We start from the raw sequence: 18,485 nt of genomic DNA on the forward strand, positions 1-18,485 counted from the left end.
AGTTGCATGCTCCATCTATGGAGCCAGCTGGGCACCCCCTATACATTTCCTTAATGGTGTCTTTTGAAACACAAGTTTTTCATTTTCATAAAGTCCAGTTTATCTGTCTTCATGCAGTAAGCTGGGGCAGTCAGAGGGCTCATCTTGTTTTTTTTTCTCTTATGAATTAATGTCCTATGCTCCTTTGTTATTCAATGTCTGAAGACTATAGTTTCCTTTTTTTTTTTTTTAATTCATTTGAGAGAGAGACAGAGAGACCACAAGCAGGGGGAGAGGCAGAGGGAAAGGGAAAAGCAGGCTCCCCACTGAGTTGGGAGCACGATGTGGGGCTTGATCCCAGGACCTGGAGATCATGACATGAGCCGAAGGCAGACGCTTAACCCACTGAGCCACCCAGGCACCCCCAGACTTTGTCTCTTGATAGGAGAAGTGGCAAAATCACAATATAAAGGATGAGTATACAGGGACAAGAGGAATTACTGTGGTCATTTCCACAATCAACCTAAGAAGCTGCCTTACCAAAAATACTGGAATTAAGTCCAAAGACAAATGACAAGCTTGAAAAAATATTTACAGTGCAAATCACAAAAGATCAATTTAGCTAATACACAAGGAGCTTCTATATACTGTTAAGCTAAAGACCAAATTGTAATACCTAAACAGCTAAATGGTATGGACAATTTTCAAAAAGTGAAATATAAATGTCTCTTGATTTTGTATCTCCATATATTTGTGGGAAAGGAGAGGAAATTTTTTTTTTAATTTAAAAAATTTTTTTAATTTTTTAAATTTTTTAAAGATTTTATTTATTTATTTGACAGAGAGAGAAGATCACAAGTAGGCAGAGAGGCAGGCAGAGAGAGAGGAGGAAGCAGGCTCCCCACTGAGTGGAGAGCCCAATGCGGGGCTCGATCCCAACACCCTGGGATCATGACCTGAGCCAAGGCAGAGGCTTTAATCCACTGAGCCACCCAGGCGCCCTGAGAGGGAAATTTTTAAGGCCATTTAGATAATCTTTAAAAAGCCGATGGCAAAAAAACAAAATGAAGCAAAACTAATAGCTTTTTTTTTTTTTAACTGACTGCTCCTTAATCACATGGTTCAAAATTTTCAAAAGTACAAAAAGGAAAAAAAAAGTACAAAAAGGAACATAGTGAACATGGTGAAACACAGTGCACATAGTGAATTTTCCCTACACCACATTTGTGAAGTCCTTTGATTTTTACTTCTTAAAGATTTTACTACATGGGAATTTTTAATATTTCCAAATTTTCAAATATTTCTATCATTTCATTTATGGCTCCTGGGTTGGGGACCCATTTTACTGACTCTATGATTATTTAAGAGTCAAAACATTAAAGCTTCTTCATGGTTCCTCTCACTATCTTTTTTTTTTTTTTTGTCTTAGCATTTAAATCTTTGATCTTTGGGATTATCCTGACATAAGGTGTGAAGTAAGGATCTAGCACCATGTGTTGAATTATCCATTTCTCCGCTACTGATTTAAAAGGTCACCCCTTTCATAAACTAAATTCCTGCATATATTAACATTTGGAGGTAGGCAGGTGAGCTGATCAGAAGGAACTGACAGCAGAACCCTGGAGGGAGGAGTGGGAGAAACATAACTGAGTTGCAGAACTCTTCTCTTCAGTAACTAACCTCATGAGCGATGACATGACAAATGTCGTAATGTTCACCAAAGAGACCTAGCGAGGGACACTTAACTGCCAGCAACATAGAGAACTCACAATGCTTTTTAATATGAAAACTATGTATTTGGGCACAGAAATGCAATATATAACCAAAAACCACTGTTCATCAACAGTGACATTATTATCTCATCTAAGAAACAGGAGTTGACTTATTAAAGAAGGCGAAGAGAATACATTCTTTCAAGTCCTAGTCAAAGTATTCTTTGAGGGAAGACGAAGCTTACTTGACTCTGCTCACAGTTCCATCATGTCTACTTTCTTTGTAAGTTCAGCTTCAATGGTATCCTACAGGAAGAAAGAAATACCATAAATTCTATAAATAAGAACATAAAACAGGTGCTCGAATTCCTAGTGTAATTTAAAGTAAGGGAAGCGAAAAAGAAAAACATTAAAACAGAATTTCAAGGGTGCCTGGGTGGCACAGTCAGTTATGTTGTCTGACTCTTGATTTTGACTCAGGTCGTGATCTCAGACTTGTTGGATCAAGCCCCACATTGGGTTCCATGATCAGCATGGAGTCTGCATAAGACTCCCTCTCAGGGGCTCCTGGGTGGCTCAGTGGGTTGAACCCTCTGCCTTCGGCTCAGGTCATGATCCCAAGGTCCTAGGATCAAGCCCCACATCAAGCTCTCTGCTCAGCAGGGAGCCTGCTTCCCCCCCTCTCTCTGCCTGCCTCTCTGCCTACTTGTGATCTCTGTCTGTTAAATAAATAAATTAAAAAAAACCAAAACACTCCCTCTCCCGACTGTCATGCTCTCTCTCTAAAATAAATAAGTAAATCTTAAAAAAACATTTTTTTGTAAATACCATTATAAATATTAAATATGCTTTTAGACATTTTTTGCTTTTATATCTCTGCATTCTTCTCCATACCCCTGAAAGTTTTCAGACTCCTGATTCTAATAAACATCTCGAGGGGAAAAACTCTTGAGAAAGATGAGTCACTGTATCAGTTTGAAGATACACGGACCTGGGGCGTCTGGGTGGCTCAGGGGGTTAAAGCCTCTGCCTTCAGCTCAGGTCATGATCCCAGGGTCCTGGGATCGAGCCCCGCATTGGGCTCTCTGCTTGTGGGGAGCCTGCCTCCTCCTCTCTCTCTGCCTGCCTCTCTGCCTGCTTGTGATCTGTCTGTCAAATAAATAAATAAAATCTTTAAAAAGAAAAAAAAAAGATACATGGACCCATTTTTCTGACATCTCCTGTTTAAGCAAAGTACTTCCACAACTTCTCTCACATCACCTCTTTCCTACTCTCATTGCCACTTCCTCATTACTTCTCCCCAGTCAAAAGAGGCCAACCAGTTTCTGCAATTTTCTCTCTCTCTCCTCCAGTCTACACTTATACACTGATTCCAGAATAATATTCCTCTTTTCCCCCAGAATAATCTTTCTAAAGAACTGTCCTAATCAAAAAGCATAGCTTTGGGCACCTGAATGGCTCAGTCATTAAGCGTCTGCCTTCGGCTCAAGTCATGAGGATCCTGGGTCCTTGGGATCAAAGCCCTGCATCGGGCTCCCTCTCCAACTCCCCCTGCTTATGTTTCCTCTCTTACTGTATCTCTCTCTCCCAGACAAATAAATAAATAAATAAATAAATAAATCTTAAAAAAACAAAAACAAAAACCCGCATAGCTTTGGTCACATTTCTCTTTAGCTTAGAAAATAAAGAAATACATAGCAATGTTCAGTGCTCCCCTAGAGCCTCCAAGTTCAACATCTTTATATTTAAGATCCTTTATATCATAAACCAATCGATCTTCTTTAGCCCTACCATCCTTGTATACCCCTAAGCAGCTGGACTGCATCACTTGCCAAAGCTTAGACAAGTCCTCCATTTTTTTTTTTTTTAACTCTTATACCTTTGTTAATTCTTTTGCCTAGGATATTCTATGTCTCTCGACACCCCCTTTTCCAGCCAGGAAAATCTATGAAAAAATTTAAAAGAGATAAAATATTACTATGTATTTTTTATGGAAAGAAATATATATACATATCCAAAAAAGTATTTAAAAAATACATGGTAGACCATGTGGCTGGCTCATTTGGGAGAGCATGTGATTATTAATCTCAGGGTCATGAGTTCAAGGCCCATATTGGGTGCTGAGCTGACTCAAAAAAAAAAACCAAAAAATTTTTTTTAAAAAAGCATGGTAATGGGGCACCTGGGTGGCTCAGTGGTGTAAGCCTCTGCCTTTGGCTCAGGTCATGATCTCAGGGTCCTGGGATTGAGCTCCACATCGGGCTCTCTGCTCGGCGGGTAGCTGCTTTCCCCTCTCTCTCTGCCTGCTTCTCTGCCTACTATGATCTCTCTCTCTGTCAAATAAATTAAGAAAATCTTTAAAAAAATAAATTAAAAAAGCATGGTAATGACACATAGCAACTTTGGAACTGTCATTTACGTCTGAGTCGGAAGGAAAAAAGAAGGATGAAGGGAGCTTTAGTTCTATCAGCAGTTTTTTTCTTTCTTTTTAAAAAATCAGAAGAAGAAAAATGGAACTACTTACTAACTCCCGCTTTGCTTCTTCAATTTTCACCTGAGCAAGGGACGGGTTCTTTTAAAGAAAAATAAAACAAAACGTTATATTGCATCACCCAGAACTCAAGGAGAAAAAGTGCAACAGTCTTTTTCAAAAGGCAAAAACTTTACAGAAGTGTATCCAGTTTACATACAATACTGAAATTTAGCAGACTTTAAATCCTTAAACATAGACCTAGTATTTTCATGATCATTTAGTACCCTTGGGGAAAGTTGGAGATTGCTTTTTTAAAAATTCATAAAAATAATTACCGGCATTAAATCCAAATAGGACTCTAATTTTTTCTTCAAAGGTATAGTCTGTCGTTTTAGTTCTGCCAATTTCTGGGGGTGGAAAAAACACAAGAGACACAGAGTGATAGAGATATTCGTAATGCAACTAAACACCACTCATTTCTGAAATAAAATATAATAAAGCATTAACATTAAGTTATTTTAAATAATGTATCAAATTGTACCTATAGGCCAAATGAGGTTCAAAGATATATGAACAACAAACTTACTTCCAATGGAATCAATCCTTATAAGATGCTTAAAAGAGAAAAGTTATACTCCCATTTCCTAAGAATAGGATTTAAGTGGGGTGTCTGGCTGGTTTGGTCCAAGGAGCACATGACTCTTTATTTTAGGATTGTAAGTTCAAGTTCTACATTGAATGCAGGGACTACTTAAAAATAGAATCTTTTAAAAAAGAGAATAGAAGGGGCACCTGGGTGGCTCAGTGGTTTAAAGCCTCTGCCTTTGGCTTGTGTCATGGTGCCGGGGTCCTGGGATAGAACCCTGAGTTGGGCTCTCTGCTCAGCGGGGAGCCTGCTTCCCTTCCTCTTTCTCTGCCTGCCTCTCTGCCTGCTTGTGATCTCTGTCTGCCAAATAAATACATAAATAATCTTAAAAAAAAAAGAGAGAGAGAGAGAGAGAGAATAGGAAAAAAAAAAAAAATAAGAGAATAGGGGCACCTGGGTGGCTCAACTGGATAAGTGTTAACTCTTAGTTTTGGCTCAGGTCATGATCTCGGGGTCCTGGGATGGAGCCCACACCAGGCTCCGCACTCAGTGCACTCTGCTTGTCCTTCTCTCTCTCTCTCTCTCTCTGTACTGGTCCCGCTCTCTCTCCCTCAAATCAATACAATCTTTAAAAAAAGAGAATAGGATCTAAGTATGCTGTCTAAGAGAACAGGAATCATAATGTAAGGGAGCAGTTAGGGTCTCAAATATGTACTGATGAATTGTCAATCAAAGTGTAAAAAATCACAAGAATAAAATAATAATTGGGATGCGTGGGTGGCTCAGTCCGTTAATCGTCTGCCTTTGGATCAGGTCGTGATCCCAGGGTCCTGGGATTGAGTCCCACATCAGAGGGACTTGCTCAGAGGGAAGCTGCTTCTCCCTCTGCCTGCTGCTCCCCCTGTTCATGCTCTCTCTTTCTCCCCCTCTCTCTGACAAATAAATAAATAAATCTTAAAAAAAGGAATAAAAGAATAATAACAAAATAAAACCTCCTCTTTCTCCCTCTTCCCACAAAAATAAACGAGACACTTACACAACCTAAAAACCTAGGACTGCATCCTATAGGAGTTTTCAGGCCTGCCATTTTACTTTTACTGTAAATGGAAAGAGAAGAAAAGAAGCTAGATGGTTAGTATATAATCCCTCAATATATATATTTTATAAACAAATCAATAACATATAACCAACTCTAGCAAAGAGTTTCTAGCATATAGTAATATGTAAAGGAAACCAAATAAATGTGAGGATAGTTACAGCTAACCAAGGAATAAAGGTATAAATGCTGGTGAACGTAAACTACAGAAGTGAAGAAAAACAGGTTAATAGTGAACAAAGCTCTGTACCAAGAAACAAATGAAAAAGCAGATTGTGCACTAAGATTTTAAAGAGAGCTAAATTGGGTTACAATGAGCTCACCTCTGAAAGTGCTACTAGGGACTGATGAGACAGAGAAGCATCCATGCCTCTGGATGAAAGTTGCTCCTATAATTCCAAAAAAGGGAGTTCGGTTAAAAACAATGTTTTGAGGGGTGACTGGGTGGCTCAGTGGGTTAAAGCCTCTGCCTTTGGCTCAGGTCATGATCCCAGGGTAATGGGATCGAGTTCCGAATCAGGCTCTCTGCTGAGCAGGGAGCCTGCTTCCCTTCCTCTCTCTCTGCCTGCCTCTCTGCCTACTTGTGATCTCTGTCTGTCAAATAAATAAATAAAATCTTTAAAACAAACAAACAAACAAAAAAAACAGTATTTTGAAAGTGACCATCATGTTTTCAACATACAACACAGTAACAAGAAGCGACAAGTCATAGATGGAAAACCACACATGCATCTAAGCACTTTTATGCAGCGTGTGGATCATTTCAGTCGCAGAGTTGCCACAAGATGGGTGCACTGCTAAGAGTCTGGGCTCCGGGGCCTGGCTGTCTGCACTTGAATCTGGATACGTGGCTAAGCAGCTATGTGACTTTGGGCAAGTTACCCAACTTCTCCATAGTTCCTTTATCTGGAAAAGGTAGGAATAATATTGCCTAGATGTGAGGGTGAAGGTCAACAAGAAGTTTGAAAAGAATTAAATAGGGGAACCTGGGTGGCTCAGTCGGTTAAGCATCTGCCTTCAGCTCAGGTCATGATCCCAGGGTCCCCAAATTGAGCTTCCCATTGGGCTCTGAACTCAGCAGAAGTCTGCTTCTCCCTCTGACCTTCCCCCTTCTCATGCTCTCTCTCTCTCAAATGCATAAGTAAAATTAAAAAAAAAAAAAAAAAAAGAACTAAATATATTTAGTCCTTCATACAAACCTCTGCAGTTCTGATTCCAAATCTGAACTCCTCCGACTTTGCTTTGAGGAAGTCCATGTTCTGAAGACGACTGTCAACTTTGGCCCTTTCCGTAGACAGATGAAACTCAGCCTTCTTTAGATCCCTTAAAAAGTAAGGTTGAAAACATTCTCTTCTCTTCAGTGGAATTATAAAAAAGAAGCTACTACTTTTGGGATTTGACTATGGATTAGCCAAAAGGTGGTAATACACTTGCTAGATTTTCTACTGTATACTTTATTTATTTACTTGACAGACAGTAAGAGAAGGAACATAAGCAGGGGGAGTGGCGGAATGAGAGGGAGAAGTAGGCTTCCCCCTGAGCACGGAGCCCAATGTGGGGCTCGATCCCAGGACCCTGGGATCACAACTTGAGCTGAAGGCAGGCGCTTAACGACTGAGCCACCCAGGAACCCCTCTACCATATACTTTATATTGCAGACTAGCTACCATTTTTTCTTCCAGGTCATTTCCACCATGCTGCCACCTGGAATTTTTCTCAAGGAATACTAAGTAATTTTAAGAATAATCTGGCCAATTATTCTTGGAGAAAGTAAACCTGCTGTTTGAAGAAATGATTTAATATATCCAAGCCAACTTGAATTATGGAGGTCCCAAAGTCCTCTTTCCTAAATGTGACATGATAGAGTGCCTTGTACCTACATACTCAATATTTGTTAAGGAAATTTACACACCACTAAATTACTTGTGCATATCCACATTCCTGATCTGGAGCATCTAATCTCTGGGGCAACAGGGACCTAAAGAAGGTCCAGAGCATCAAAAGGGATATCAGAGCTCTAGGGGTGTTTGACTCTTGATTTTGGCTGGGGTCATGATCTTAGGGTTGTGAGATCAAGTCCTGAGACAGGCTCTGTGCTCAGCGGGGAGTCTGCTTGAGATTCTCTCTTGTAACTCTCCCTGCCCCTAGCCCCTACTTGCACACGCATACACACACACATTCTCTCTCTCTCTAAAATAAATAAATAAATAAATATATTTAAAAAAAAAAAAAAAAAGGAGGGATACCAGAGGTCTAATAAGAATGGGCAACAAATTATAGTGTGACTTTATGTTGCACCATAGCTTATAAGAAAAAAAAAAAAAAAAATCGGGGCGCCTGGGTGGCTCAGTGGTTTAAGCCGCTGCCTTCGGCTCAGGTCATGATCTCAGGGTCCTGGGATCGGGTCCCGCATCGGGCTCTCTGCTCAGCAGGGAGCCTGCTTCCCTCTCTCTCTCTCTGCCTGCCCCACATCTACTTGTGATTTCTCTCTGTCAAATAAATAAAATTAAAAAATCTTAAAAAAAAAAAATCATGTAAAATTCCCCAAATTATAAAACCTAGGCTATTTGTTGGGGCACCTGGGTGGTGTAGTCAGTTAAGCATCCGACCTTTCACTTCCGCTCAGGTCATGATCTCTGGATGGATGGTTCAAGTCCTGCATGGGGCTCCGTGCTCAGTGGAGTGTCTCCTTAAGATTCTTTCTCCCTCTCCCTCTGTCCCACTCTCGCTGATACTCTCAGTCTCAAGTAAATAAATCTCAAAACAAACAAACAAAAACTAGGCCATTTGTAAAAGAGGTAAAAAATTGTATGAAGTGGGCGCCTGGGTGGCTCAGTTGGTTGGATGACTGCCTTCAGCTCAGGTCATGATCCTGGAGTTCTGGGATCGAGTCCCACATCAGGCTCCCAGCTCCATGGGAAGTCTGCTTCTCCCTCTGACCTTCTCCTTGCTCATGTTCTCTCTCACTGTCTCTCTTTCAAATAAATAAATAAAATCTTAAAAAAAAAAAATTGTATGAAGTAAAAGGTGAAAGTCTGTATCCAACCAACTCCTATCTACATCCAAGTCATTTTTTACTTAGAAAACCATTTATGGACCCCAGTTCCTAATGTTGTTTTAAATCATATCTGCCGCCCAAACTAAATCTGATAATACCCTGTCACGGTTTTTATAATAAACATTGTCACGGCTTCCAACTCAATTACTTACTCTCGTAGACATTTTTCTAACACTAAAGTTGCAGTTAGATTTTTTTCAAGTTTTGCCAGTTCAAGCTTGATTTCTTCATTTTTGGATTTGGTACGGAAAAGATCAGAGGTCAAGTCATTCACTGCAGGGATAAAACTAAAATAAAAAAGAATCTGATCACATAAATGGACATTAAGAACAATAATGACAATTATTCCTCATTTCTAACGATGACTTTATCTCTATGTGGATTTTTCTGTCATCACACTTTTTCATACCTCCATGCATTTTTTTCTCTATGCATTTTTTAAAAATATGCTGTTCCCATTGCCTGAAAAGCCTTTCTTCAGGCAAACTTCCATTTGTCTTTCAAAACTCAAATAAGATTTACTCCCATTCTAGAACTCAGTACCCCTTTCTCTGTGCTACTTAGCTACAGCTGGTACATTCTTGTATTGTCACAGATGTCAAACTATGCTATAGTTTTACATACCCATCTCCCTTATTTGACCATGAGCAGAGGCTGTCCTTGCTGACAGTTATTAGCCTATGCTTCCCCAGTGCCTGTGTGTGTGTGTGTGTGTGTGTATACACATCTATCTATATCTATCCATCTGTCTATACGCGTGCGTGTGTATGGCTATATTTATATGCCTAGCATATAACTGGTATTTGGTGTCTGCTGAATTGACTTAAGTTTAAATTTCTGCTGTAATACAGCCTCATATTCTTAAACTTGAAACACTACTCTCTGAGCATATATATTAATTCCAAGTCCTCATACGGGCAATTAAGTAGAATAGCTAGACAGCTCTCTGATTACAATTTAGAGTGGTCGTCCTAGCCAAGACATGGCCAGCAATGGTAATCATACAGACTCTGGTGTCAAGCTGGGTTGGAATCCCAGTTTTGCCATTTATCAGCTTGGACAAGTTATTTAACACACCTCTCCTGAGCTTCAGCTTCCTACTAGGGTTGTTGGAAAGAATATCATTATATAGGTGGGATGCCTATCACAAAGAATAAAGGTCCTCAACCTACTCTACCCAGTATAGGAAACATGACCAAAATTCACTATGCTCAATCAGATAATTTAGCCTACTGCTTTTCTTATTGTTCACAGGGAGCAATGTAAGCGATAACTCATCCCTTTCCAAATATACATGTGTACCAAACTTCACAAACCTAATCTTAGAAGAAGAAAATGTAAACAACACCAAGTTTATCTGAATTAATTAAACATGTTCACTGGCGATAATAAGGAGAAATTAAGTAAATTCAATGTTTTTGCATTTATTGTTAATTTCTTCTACAGAATTACCCAGAGAAACAAAAAAATCCTTAAGTCAAGACATTAAAGTATATGATTACAGAAATTAAAATTGTCACAAGAATTACCTAGCTAGTGAAGTATCCTTTATTTCAAGGGCCACTGCACTGTCAGCCAATGCATTCAGGTACCTAGAACCAGTGCTAGACAGATTGGCAGGGGAAAAATTCACACTCTCCATGAGAAGGCTCTGAAGATGCTTGGCTGAAAAGATAGGAGAGTTCTATGGTGACTAAGATGTTTCTTTTATTTTAATTTTTAATAGCTTTACTGAAATCTTTTCACATATCATATAATCCACCCACCTAAAGTATACAATTTGATGACTTTTAGTATATTCATAGTGTTGTACACCCACCAATACAATTTAGAGCATTTTCATCACCCCCAAACATACCCCTCATTCCTTAATCATCGTATTCCAATTCCCTAACCCATGAAGCCCTAGCAACCACTAACCTACATTCTGTCTTTACTCATTTAATATTTGGGAATATACCTAGGAGTAGAACTGCTAGTCATATGGTAACTATGTTTAACCATTTGAGGAATTACCAGACTGTTTTCCAAAGCAACCATATGATTTTATAATCCCACCTTCAATTTCTCCATATTTTTACCAACAGTTATTACTAAGATGATGATGATGATGATTTTTTGTATCAAAGTCACTCACAGAACTTAGTAATGATCAATAAAATGATAACCCAAGGTCTTTTTGACTATAGACCTCCTTGTAGGTATGAAATGGAATTGTGGTTTTTATTTGCATTTCCCTGATGTCTAATAATGCTGGCTTCTTGGCCATTTTTATAACTGTTTGGGAGAAATGTATATTCACATTCCCATTCTTTTAAATTGGTTATTTATCTCTTTATTATTGAGTTGTAGGAGTTCTTTATATGTTATAAACACAAACCCTTATCAGATATGACTTGAAAATGTTTTCCCCATTCTTTTTTTTTTTTTTTTAAAGATTTTATTTATTTATTTGACAGACAGAGATTACAAGTAGACAGAGAGGCAGGCATAGAGAGGAAGGGAAGCAGGCTCCCCGCTGAGCAGAGAGCCCGATGTGGGGCTCGATCCCAGGGCCCTGGGATCATGACCTGAGCTGAAGGCAGAGGCTTTAACCCACTGAGCCACTCAGGCGCCCCGTTTTCTCCCATTCTGTGGGCTGTCTTTTCATTTACTTGATGGTGTCCTTTGAGAACAAAAGTTTTTAACTTTGCTGATGTCCAATTTATTTACTTTTTCTTTTGTTGCTTGTGTTTAGGGGAATGATAGTTAAGAAACCATTGCTAAATTCAAGGTCATAAAGATATACACTGATGTTGTCTTCTGAGTTTTAGGTTCAGGTCTCATGCTTAGATTTTTAAATTCATTTGGAATTAATTCTTGCATAGAATTAATTAATTAATTAAGCAGGGTCCAATTTCATTCTTATACATGTGACTATCCAGTTATCCCAGCACTTCTTTGAAAAGCCTATATTCTCCTCCACTGAATTGTCTTGTTACCCTTGTCAAAAATCAGTAGACCAGGATTAAGACTTCTAGCCTAACAGGGCAATGAGAGCTACATACCAGCCCCCACCGTGAAACAGACGAAAATTGTAAAAAACAAAACAAGAAACCCAACTACGTAAAAACAACAACAACAACAACAACAACAACAACAAAAACCAGAAGCAAAACACAACGATTTAAAGCCTGGGAAAATGGTTCTAAGGACAAACAGCAAATAAAGAAACATCTATTCTAGAAAATCCATGAAAATTCCGTGAGGAAGGTGAGAGTTGTGGTATTTAAACCAAGACCACCCCCTCTTTTTCCCTCCCAGCTCAGTGAGGTGGAGACTCCACTCCAGACTATTGTAGTTAAGAACACAGGGATCTCCATGCCCCCTGCTCCCAGCCAGAGGGCTTTCTGTCCAGGAGGAACTGAATTTCAGTGTTCCTCATCCTGCCCATCAGCTATCTGTTGCTAAGACTGAGTCCTAGGTGAATGTGGCTCAAAGGTGTGGGCTCTTCCGCCACCCAGCCACTGTTTTCGAAATGGAAGCGCTGCCTTGGGTGAGCTTCTACCCTACCCCACGGACCCTTTTACCAGCTCATGAGGTAGTGATTCCACACCAGGAAAGGAAAGTGAAGAGGACCTAAGGCTGCTGTACTCCCTGTCCACCAAGCACTCAGCATCTACCCTCGCAGGGCCACTCAGAGAAAAGTTTGCTTTCGTCTCTACCTCCAACTCCAGATTGTGGCTCAGAGATTTTTGGGCAGAGGAAGAAGCAAGACATAGAAGACATAATTCCCAGTATCTTCACAAAGGAGCTGAATTCATTTGCAACAGAGCCTGGAGAAGTACAAGCCTAAAGAGACTCTCAGGAACTGTGGAAGTTATAGTAAAAAGCAATGGGAGGGGTGCCTGGGTGGCTCAGTGGGTTAAGCCTCTGCCTTCGGCTCAGGTCATGGTCTCAGGGTCCTGGGATCGAGCCCCGCATCGGGCTCTCTGCTCAGCAGGGAGCCTGCTTCCTCCTCTCTCTCTGTCTGCCTCTCTGCCTACTTGTGATCTCTGTCTGTCAAATAAATAAATAAATCTTAAAAAAAAAAAAAAAGCAATGGGAGAAGAGTCAAGACACAGGTTAAACTGTAGGCTAGTTACTTTGTGCAGGAGAATCAGAGAATAAGACATTTTCGAGGAACCAGTCTTAGGTCACAGCAAATATCAAACACTGCCTTCTGATACCTTTAAGGGTGCCAGAATTTGATTGGATTAGCTTGTAGCTTATGTTCCACAGCATTATTGGACACAATAATGGGCTGTCAATTAGCAGAACTTCGCAGTTAGATATGGTCTATGAAAAAGAGGAAGACAGTCCTTCCAAAACCACTGACACCCCACAGTGACTGTGGGGTACTTAAGTCTGTGCCTTCCTGAGGACCAACATCACAGGCTTAACACCATCAAGGGGTAAACAAACTTCATTAGAAACAATCAGCCAGTCATTAAACAAATAAGAAAACACCGACAACAAGTTTTGAGGGGCCGGGGTGTTGGGAGACTTGTACTTAGAGCTGCTACAATACATTATCTGATATGTCCTGTTTCTATAAAAAATACATAGGAATTGGGTGCCTGGGTGGCTCAGTGGGTTAAGCCGCTGCCTTCGGCTCGGGTCATGATCTCGGGGTCCTGGGATCGAGTCTCGCATTGGGCTCTCTGCTCAGCGGGGAACCTGCTTCCTCCTCTCTCTCTCTCTGCCTGCGTCTCTGCCTACTTGTGATCTCTCTCTGTCAAATAAATAAATAAAATCTTTAAAAAAAAATACATAGGAATGCAAAACAAGAAAGCATGACCCACGGTAAAAGCAAGCAAAAGAAATTGCCTGTCAGAATGATCATATGTTGGATTTATCAGAAAAGACTTCAAAATAGCCATGCGAACAAGCGAACAAGTTCCTCAAGGAAACCATGAGGAAAGAAGTAACAAAAGGTATGAGGACAATGTTGCATCAAATAGAGAATATCAAGAAGAACAAAACTTAAAAGCAATTGCATAAAATAACATTTATATAAAATATTGCTGCATCGTAGAAATATTATATGCTAAAAGTGAACTAAAACAAAAAGTCAATTTTACTGTATATTAATTTTTAAAAGAAAATTGGGAAAAAAAGCCCATATGCAGTAGAATTACAACACAAACTGTACTATATTCAAAACATTGCATGTAGCACAGGCCACACACATTAAATACAGGGAAACTATAGGTCTCACTTTTTTCCTCTTTTGTATATTCCAACGCATAGAAAGGTTTTTGTCAATTCCTTTGTGTGTAGTTTGTATTACAAAAACAACAGGTGTCTTGAATGCACTTTCTCAAGACATCTATGCACAGCAAAAAATTCTAGTGCAATCCCATGAACACATAGTGATGACATGATTTTTTCACAGCAGTTCATGGCTGCCACCTCGCATGTCCTGATGGCTCATTAAACTAAAGCATGGAGACAGGAAACAGATCAAGAAGATATGTAAGTGAAAAACCAAAAGCCTGTATATCAGCCCAATTTTAGACACATGTTTTTGGGGTTACTATTTGGTATCAGAGTACTAGTAAAATTTACATTATAATGAAATAATGGCTTATTAAGTTGCTATAATAATGGAGTGGGAGCCAAAGCAAAACAAAAAACAGTCTATACTAAATTAATTTTGTATTCTTTAGTGTTATAAAATGTAGTTACCTCGAGTTATCTCATTCAAAATTCTGTAATTAATCTCACCTTCGGATTCATATTCACTTGCTTTCTGTTTCAAGTCCTCTATTACCAAGGAGACATCCCTGTCCCGAACCCTGTTGCGCTCTGAAAGGTGATGTAAAATCTCCGTGGTCCGAGCATTCACCTCATACTGTGGAATGGAGTGATCTCCAAATATTTTTTTCAACCATGCAGCAACCTAACCATTAAAATAAAAATAAAGCCTTGTTTGTTGTAATAGCATGAAGCAAATACGAGAAAGAAATGATGAGAAGCAAACAAAACGTTCTCTGGAAATACTCTGGCAACGCACTGACTTCGCATTATAATTGTCTGTACGGAGATAGATACCAGATGTCAGGAAAAAGTGAGCAAGCCCAATGAACAAAATCAGAAAACGATCCACCCTTTCCTAAAGCTACAAAGCAATATAAGGATAGTAATTTGCATCACTCGGGTGATTTTAAGCTCAGTATGAAGGTGCCAAAACATTATTATACGCTCAAAGTTTGAAAAAAGAGTTGCTCTCAACACGCCCAAAGCCCTGCGGTACCCAGAGGCACCGAGGGTAGGGATGCAGAATAAGGAAGCAGGTCAGGTGTGAAAATCCTGCTAGGAAGCCGCGGTGAACGGTGAAGCTTCGCTGGAAAGTGGGTTTGGATTCGCAAGTCCCACTCCAGTCTGCTGAGAGGCACCTCAGGGGCTCCTCAACCGCTCTCCAAGTCTGAGTCCAAGGAAGGAGAGCCCGGGAAAGGCAGGGAAACGCCCTTTCCCGGGGGTCTAAGCAGATCGTGAACTAGGGTCTAAAGATGGACCGGCAGAGTAGGGGGAGGAAAAAAGTAAACAAGGTGCGCTTAGGGAATCCGCGGACGGGGAGAGTGTGTTAAAGATGCCGTCTCCAGAAGGCCATAAATCCCCGATCCCGCCCCATCACCTGCGCCTCTTTCTCTTCCTGTGCTTCCATAGCCGCGGCTCCCGCCACTTCTCGAGGAGTTCCTCGCGGGAGAAGTTCACAGCTCGCCCTGAAGGCCCCGCCCACACGCCGTTGGTTCCTCCCCCTTCTGGGCCCGGGATTTCTGGGAGTTGTAGTTTTTCCTAGGACTGTGGGTCTCTGAGTCCTTGGGCAAGGCTGGTCCAAGGCTCCAAGACCGTGAGCTTGCCGCCTCGCGGGTCTCTCTGCTCTCCTTGGTATCTTTTCCTAGATGAGAAGTACAACCGTCCAGAACCAGGCTGGGTTTTATTTCCCCCCTTTTCTTATATTTTTATTTCTGACTCGAACCACTTGTCTTGAAAAAATACCTGAAACTTGTTTTTTTGGATAGCAGATATTTGTTTCTTCCACAAGGAGTGCATTGACTTAAAATTTTTATTTCATTTTTTATTTTTAAATATTTTTTTAAAATTTTATTTATTTATTTGACAGAGAGAAATCACAAGTAGATGGAGAGGCAGGCAGAGAATGAGAGAGAGAAGCAGGTTCCCTGCTGAGCAGAGAGCCCCATGCAGGACTCGATCCCAGGACCCTGAGATCATGACCTGAGCCAAAGGCAGCGGCTTAACCCACTGAGCCACCCAGGCGCCCTAAAATTTTTACTTTTACCCTAGCAATATGAGCTGCAGCAGTCTTACCTTATCCTTTAGTTTCCACTATGAAAGAGCTACATGTGCTGGAGACTGTTTTAAAATAGTTGACAGTTGGAGTGCCTGCCTGGCTCAATCAGAAGAGTGGGACTTACGATCTGGGTTGTGAGTTCAAGTCCCTCTTGGGGTGTAGAGGTTACTTAGATAAATAAAACTTAAAGAAAAAAACAAAACAAAACAGTTGATGGCATCCAGCTGCTGGCTGGGTCACTGACACTCAGCCATTCTTCATTCATTTCTTGCCTTCCCTACAGTTCTCCCTCCATCACTGTAGTGTTAACTACAAAAGATTCTCTGTAGACTGCAATATATAGATCTCTTTGTTTTCCTGTTTTAGTTTCATTCTTACAAGTACCCTGGAAAAATAGATGAACACATTATTCTACCTATTTTCACATTAAAAACCATGCACACATGGATTAAACGACTTGACCAAGATTAAGTAGTAGAACTAGAGTCTGATCCATAATGTTCTGGCTCTGATTGTTTTATCTTTGAAGGCTAGTTAGACCACAATGCTGCCTGCAGCCTCCTGTAGTATACTGTGAAACATCAGGAAAGGTAGCCCATGTACTCAATGGTGTGATATATGTGGTTTAATACCAAATTGTGGATCACTCTTAACACTATCTTTCTTCTAAGTCAGAAATTTCTTTATGATGAAAATTTTTTTTTCAAAAGAATTTTACTAATAGCCAATACCATATTGTATGGCTTCCTTATTTTTTTTTAGTCAAATGTGTCTCTGCTCAATAACCAAATTTCAATTAAGTTGGTACAGCCCCTGAGTATGGGGGGGAAAGTTATCTTTATGTCCTTTGTCCACTTTCATCACTACTAATTTCACAAAATACCCTTCCAACCTTTCTGTTTTTAGAAGCCAATATTTTTTTCTGTTAGCCTCCTCTTATCCATAAGGAGAAGGATACTCACCTTGAAAATGGAATAGAATATTAGAAAAGGGATTGCTGACCATACATTTGCAAGCTGTATTTTAGGACATGATCCTTTTAATCCCGATATTCATATGCTCCACCCAGATTAAGGTTTTGTCTGTAAACTAGATAAGACACCCAATATTCCCTCTCCCGACGACAATTCTGTGCATATCATAAAAATCTCACTATGGCAAAAATTCTGTGTGTGTATGATTGGGGAAGTTCTGTTCCAATGTTAGTGTGTCGGTATAGGAAGGTGTTTTTTATTTAATCCTTTCCGTTTTATTTTGTTTTTTAAAGATTTTATTTACTGGCAGAGAGAGAGCGTGCGCGTGGGTACAAAGAGAGAATATAAGCAGGAGGAGCAGCAGAGGGAGAGGGAGAAGCAGGCTCCCCGCTGAACAAGGAGCCAGACACAGGGCTAGACTCTAGGAATCTGGGATCATGACCTCAGCGGAAGGCAAATGCTTAACCGACTAAGCCACCAAGGCATCCCTATCATTTCTATTTTATTCCAAATTTATTTTTTTAAAGATCTCATTTATTTATTTGAGAGAGAGTGAGAGAGAGAGAAATCAAGAGCAGGCCGGCAGGGGCATAGGGTAGAGGGAGAAGCAGACTCCCCACTGATCAGGGAGCCTGATCGATCGGGGACTCTATCCCAGGATCCCCCCGGAGCCATGACCTGAGCCCAAGGCGGAGGCTCAACTGAGACACTCAGACGCCCTAATTTTATTCCAAATGTAAAAGCATAGTCCCTGTTGTCCTGAAACTAGTTGTTGGTAGAGGAAATCCTGAATCCTAGTCCAGTCTGGGATGAGACTTCTGATTCCGCACCATCCTCAGTGAATTGGCAACCACTCGTTTTGAAATTGTGCTTGTTACCATTTTTTAAACAATTTGTTCTAATATACAGATTTCATTTAGATAGAATAAAAGAGAACTGCGATTTTCGAACTTGAGTGCGTAACGGATCACCTAGAATGGTGTGGGCGCCTCTCAAAAATTCAGATTACTCCAAATTTTCAACGTTAAGAAGGTCTGGGGGGTGGGGCCAGCGATCTACAGTTTAACCAGCTCCGCACGCCCCTGGTGATAACTGTTTATTTTGCTAGTACGCTTTAAAAGCTGTAGTCTCGGACCCAACAACATCAACCTCCCGTCACCTTCTAACCAGCTGCGTTCCAGCGCCGGGTGACGCCTACACGGTCCCCAGCCGGGACTGGGCCTGAAAGCCGCAACGTAAGGGGTTCCGCTACCCACATGGTCGCCAGGGGC

General features: G+C 40.5%; 1 protein-coding gene across 2 annotated transcripts; it reads right to left on the reverse strand.

Annotated features, from left to right (window-relative positions):
• Positions 1-1,753: 1,753 nt before the first annotated feature.
• HAUS1 (HAUS augmin like complex subunit 1) lies at positions 1,754-18,461 on the reverse strand. Of its 2 annotated transcripts, XM_082699308.1 has the most exons (10): positions 18,374-18,461; positions 15,563-15,826; positions 14,653-14,827; positions 10,434-10,569; positions 9,057-9,191; positions 7,046-7,169; positions 6,170-6,235; positions 4,500-4,571; positions 4,216-4,263; positions 1,754-1,997 (listed from the first exon to the last, which is right to left on the reverse strand). In XM_082699308.1, the coding sequence occupies exons 2-10, from the start codon at positions 15,590-15,592 to the stop codon at positions 1,947-1,949; spliced, it is 837 nt and encodes a 278-aa protein (XP_082555434.1). In that variant the 5' UTR covers positions 15,593-15,826; positions 18,374-18,461; the 3' UTR covers positions 1,754-1,946. The 2 variants fall into 2 exon arrangements, with proteins under 2 accessions (XP_082555434.1, XP_082555433.1); XM_082699307.1 differs by lacking the exon at positions 18,374-18,461 and having other exon boundaries at positions 14,614-14,827; positions 15,563-15,656.
• Positions 18,462-18,485: the final 24 nt, after the last annotated feature.

The sequence above is a fragment of the Mustela nivalis genome (assembly GCF_964662115.1).
Source record: "Mustela nivalis genome assembly, chromosome: 14".
NCBI classification, from domain to species: domain Eukaryota; kingdom Metazoa; phylum Chordata; class Mammalia; order Carnivora; family Mustelidae; genus Mustela; species Mustela nivalis.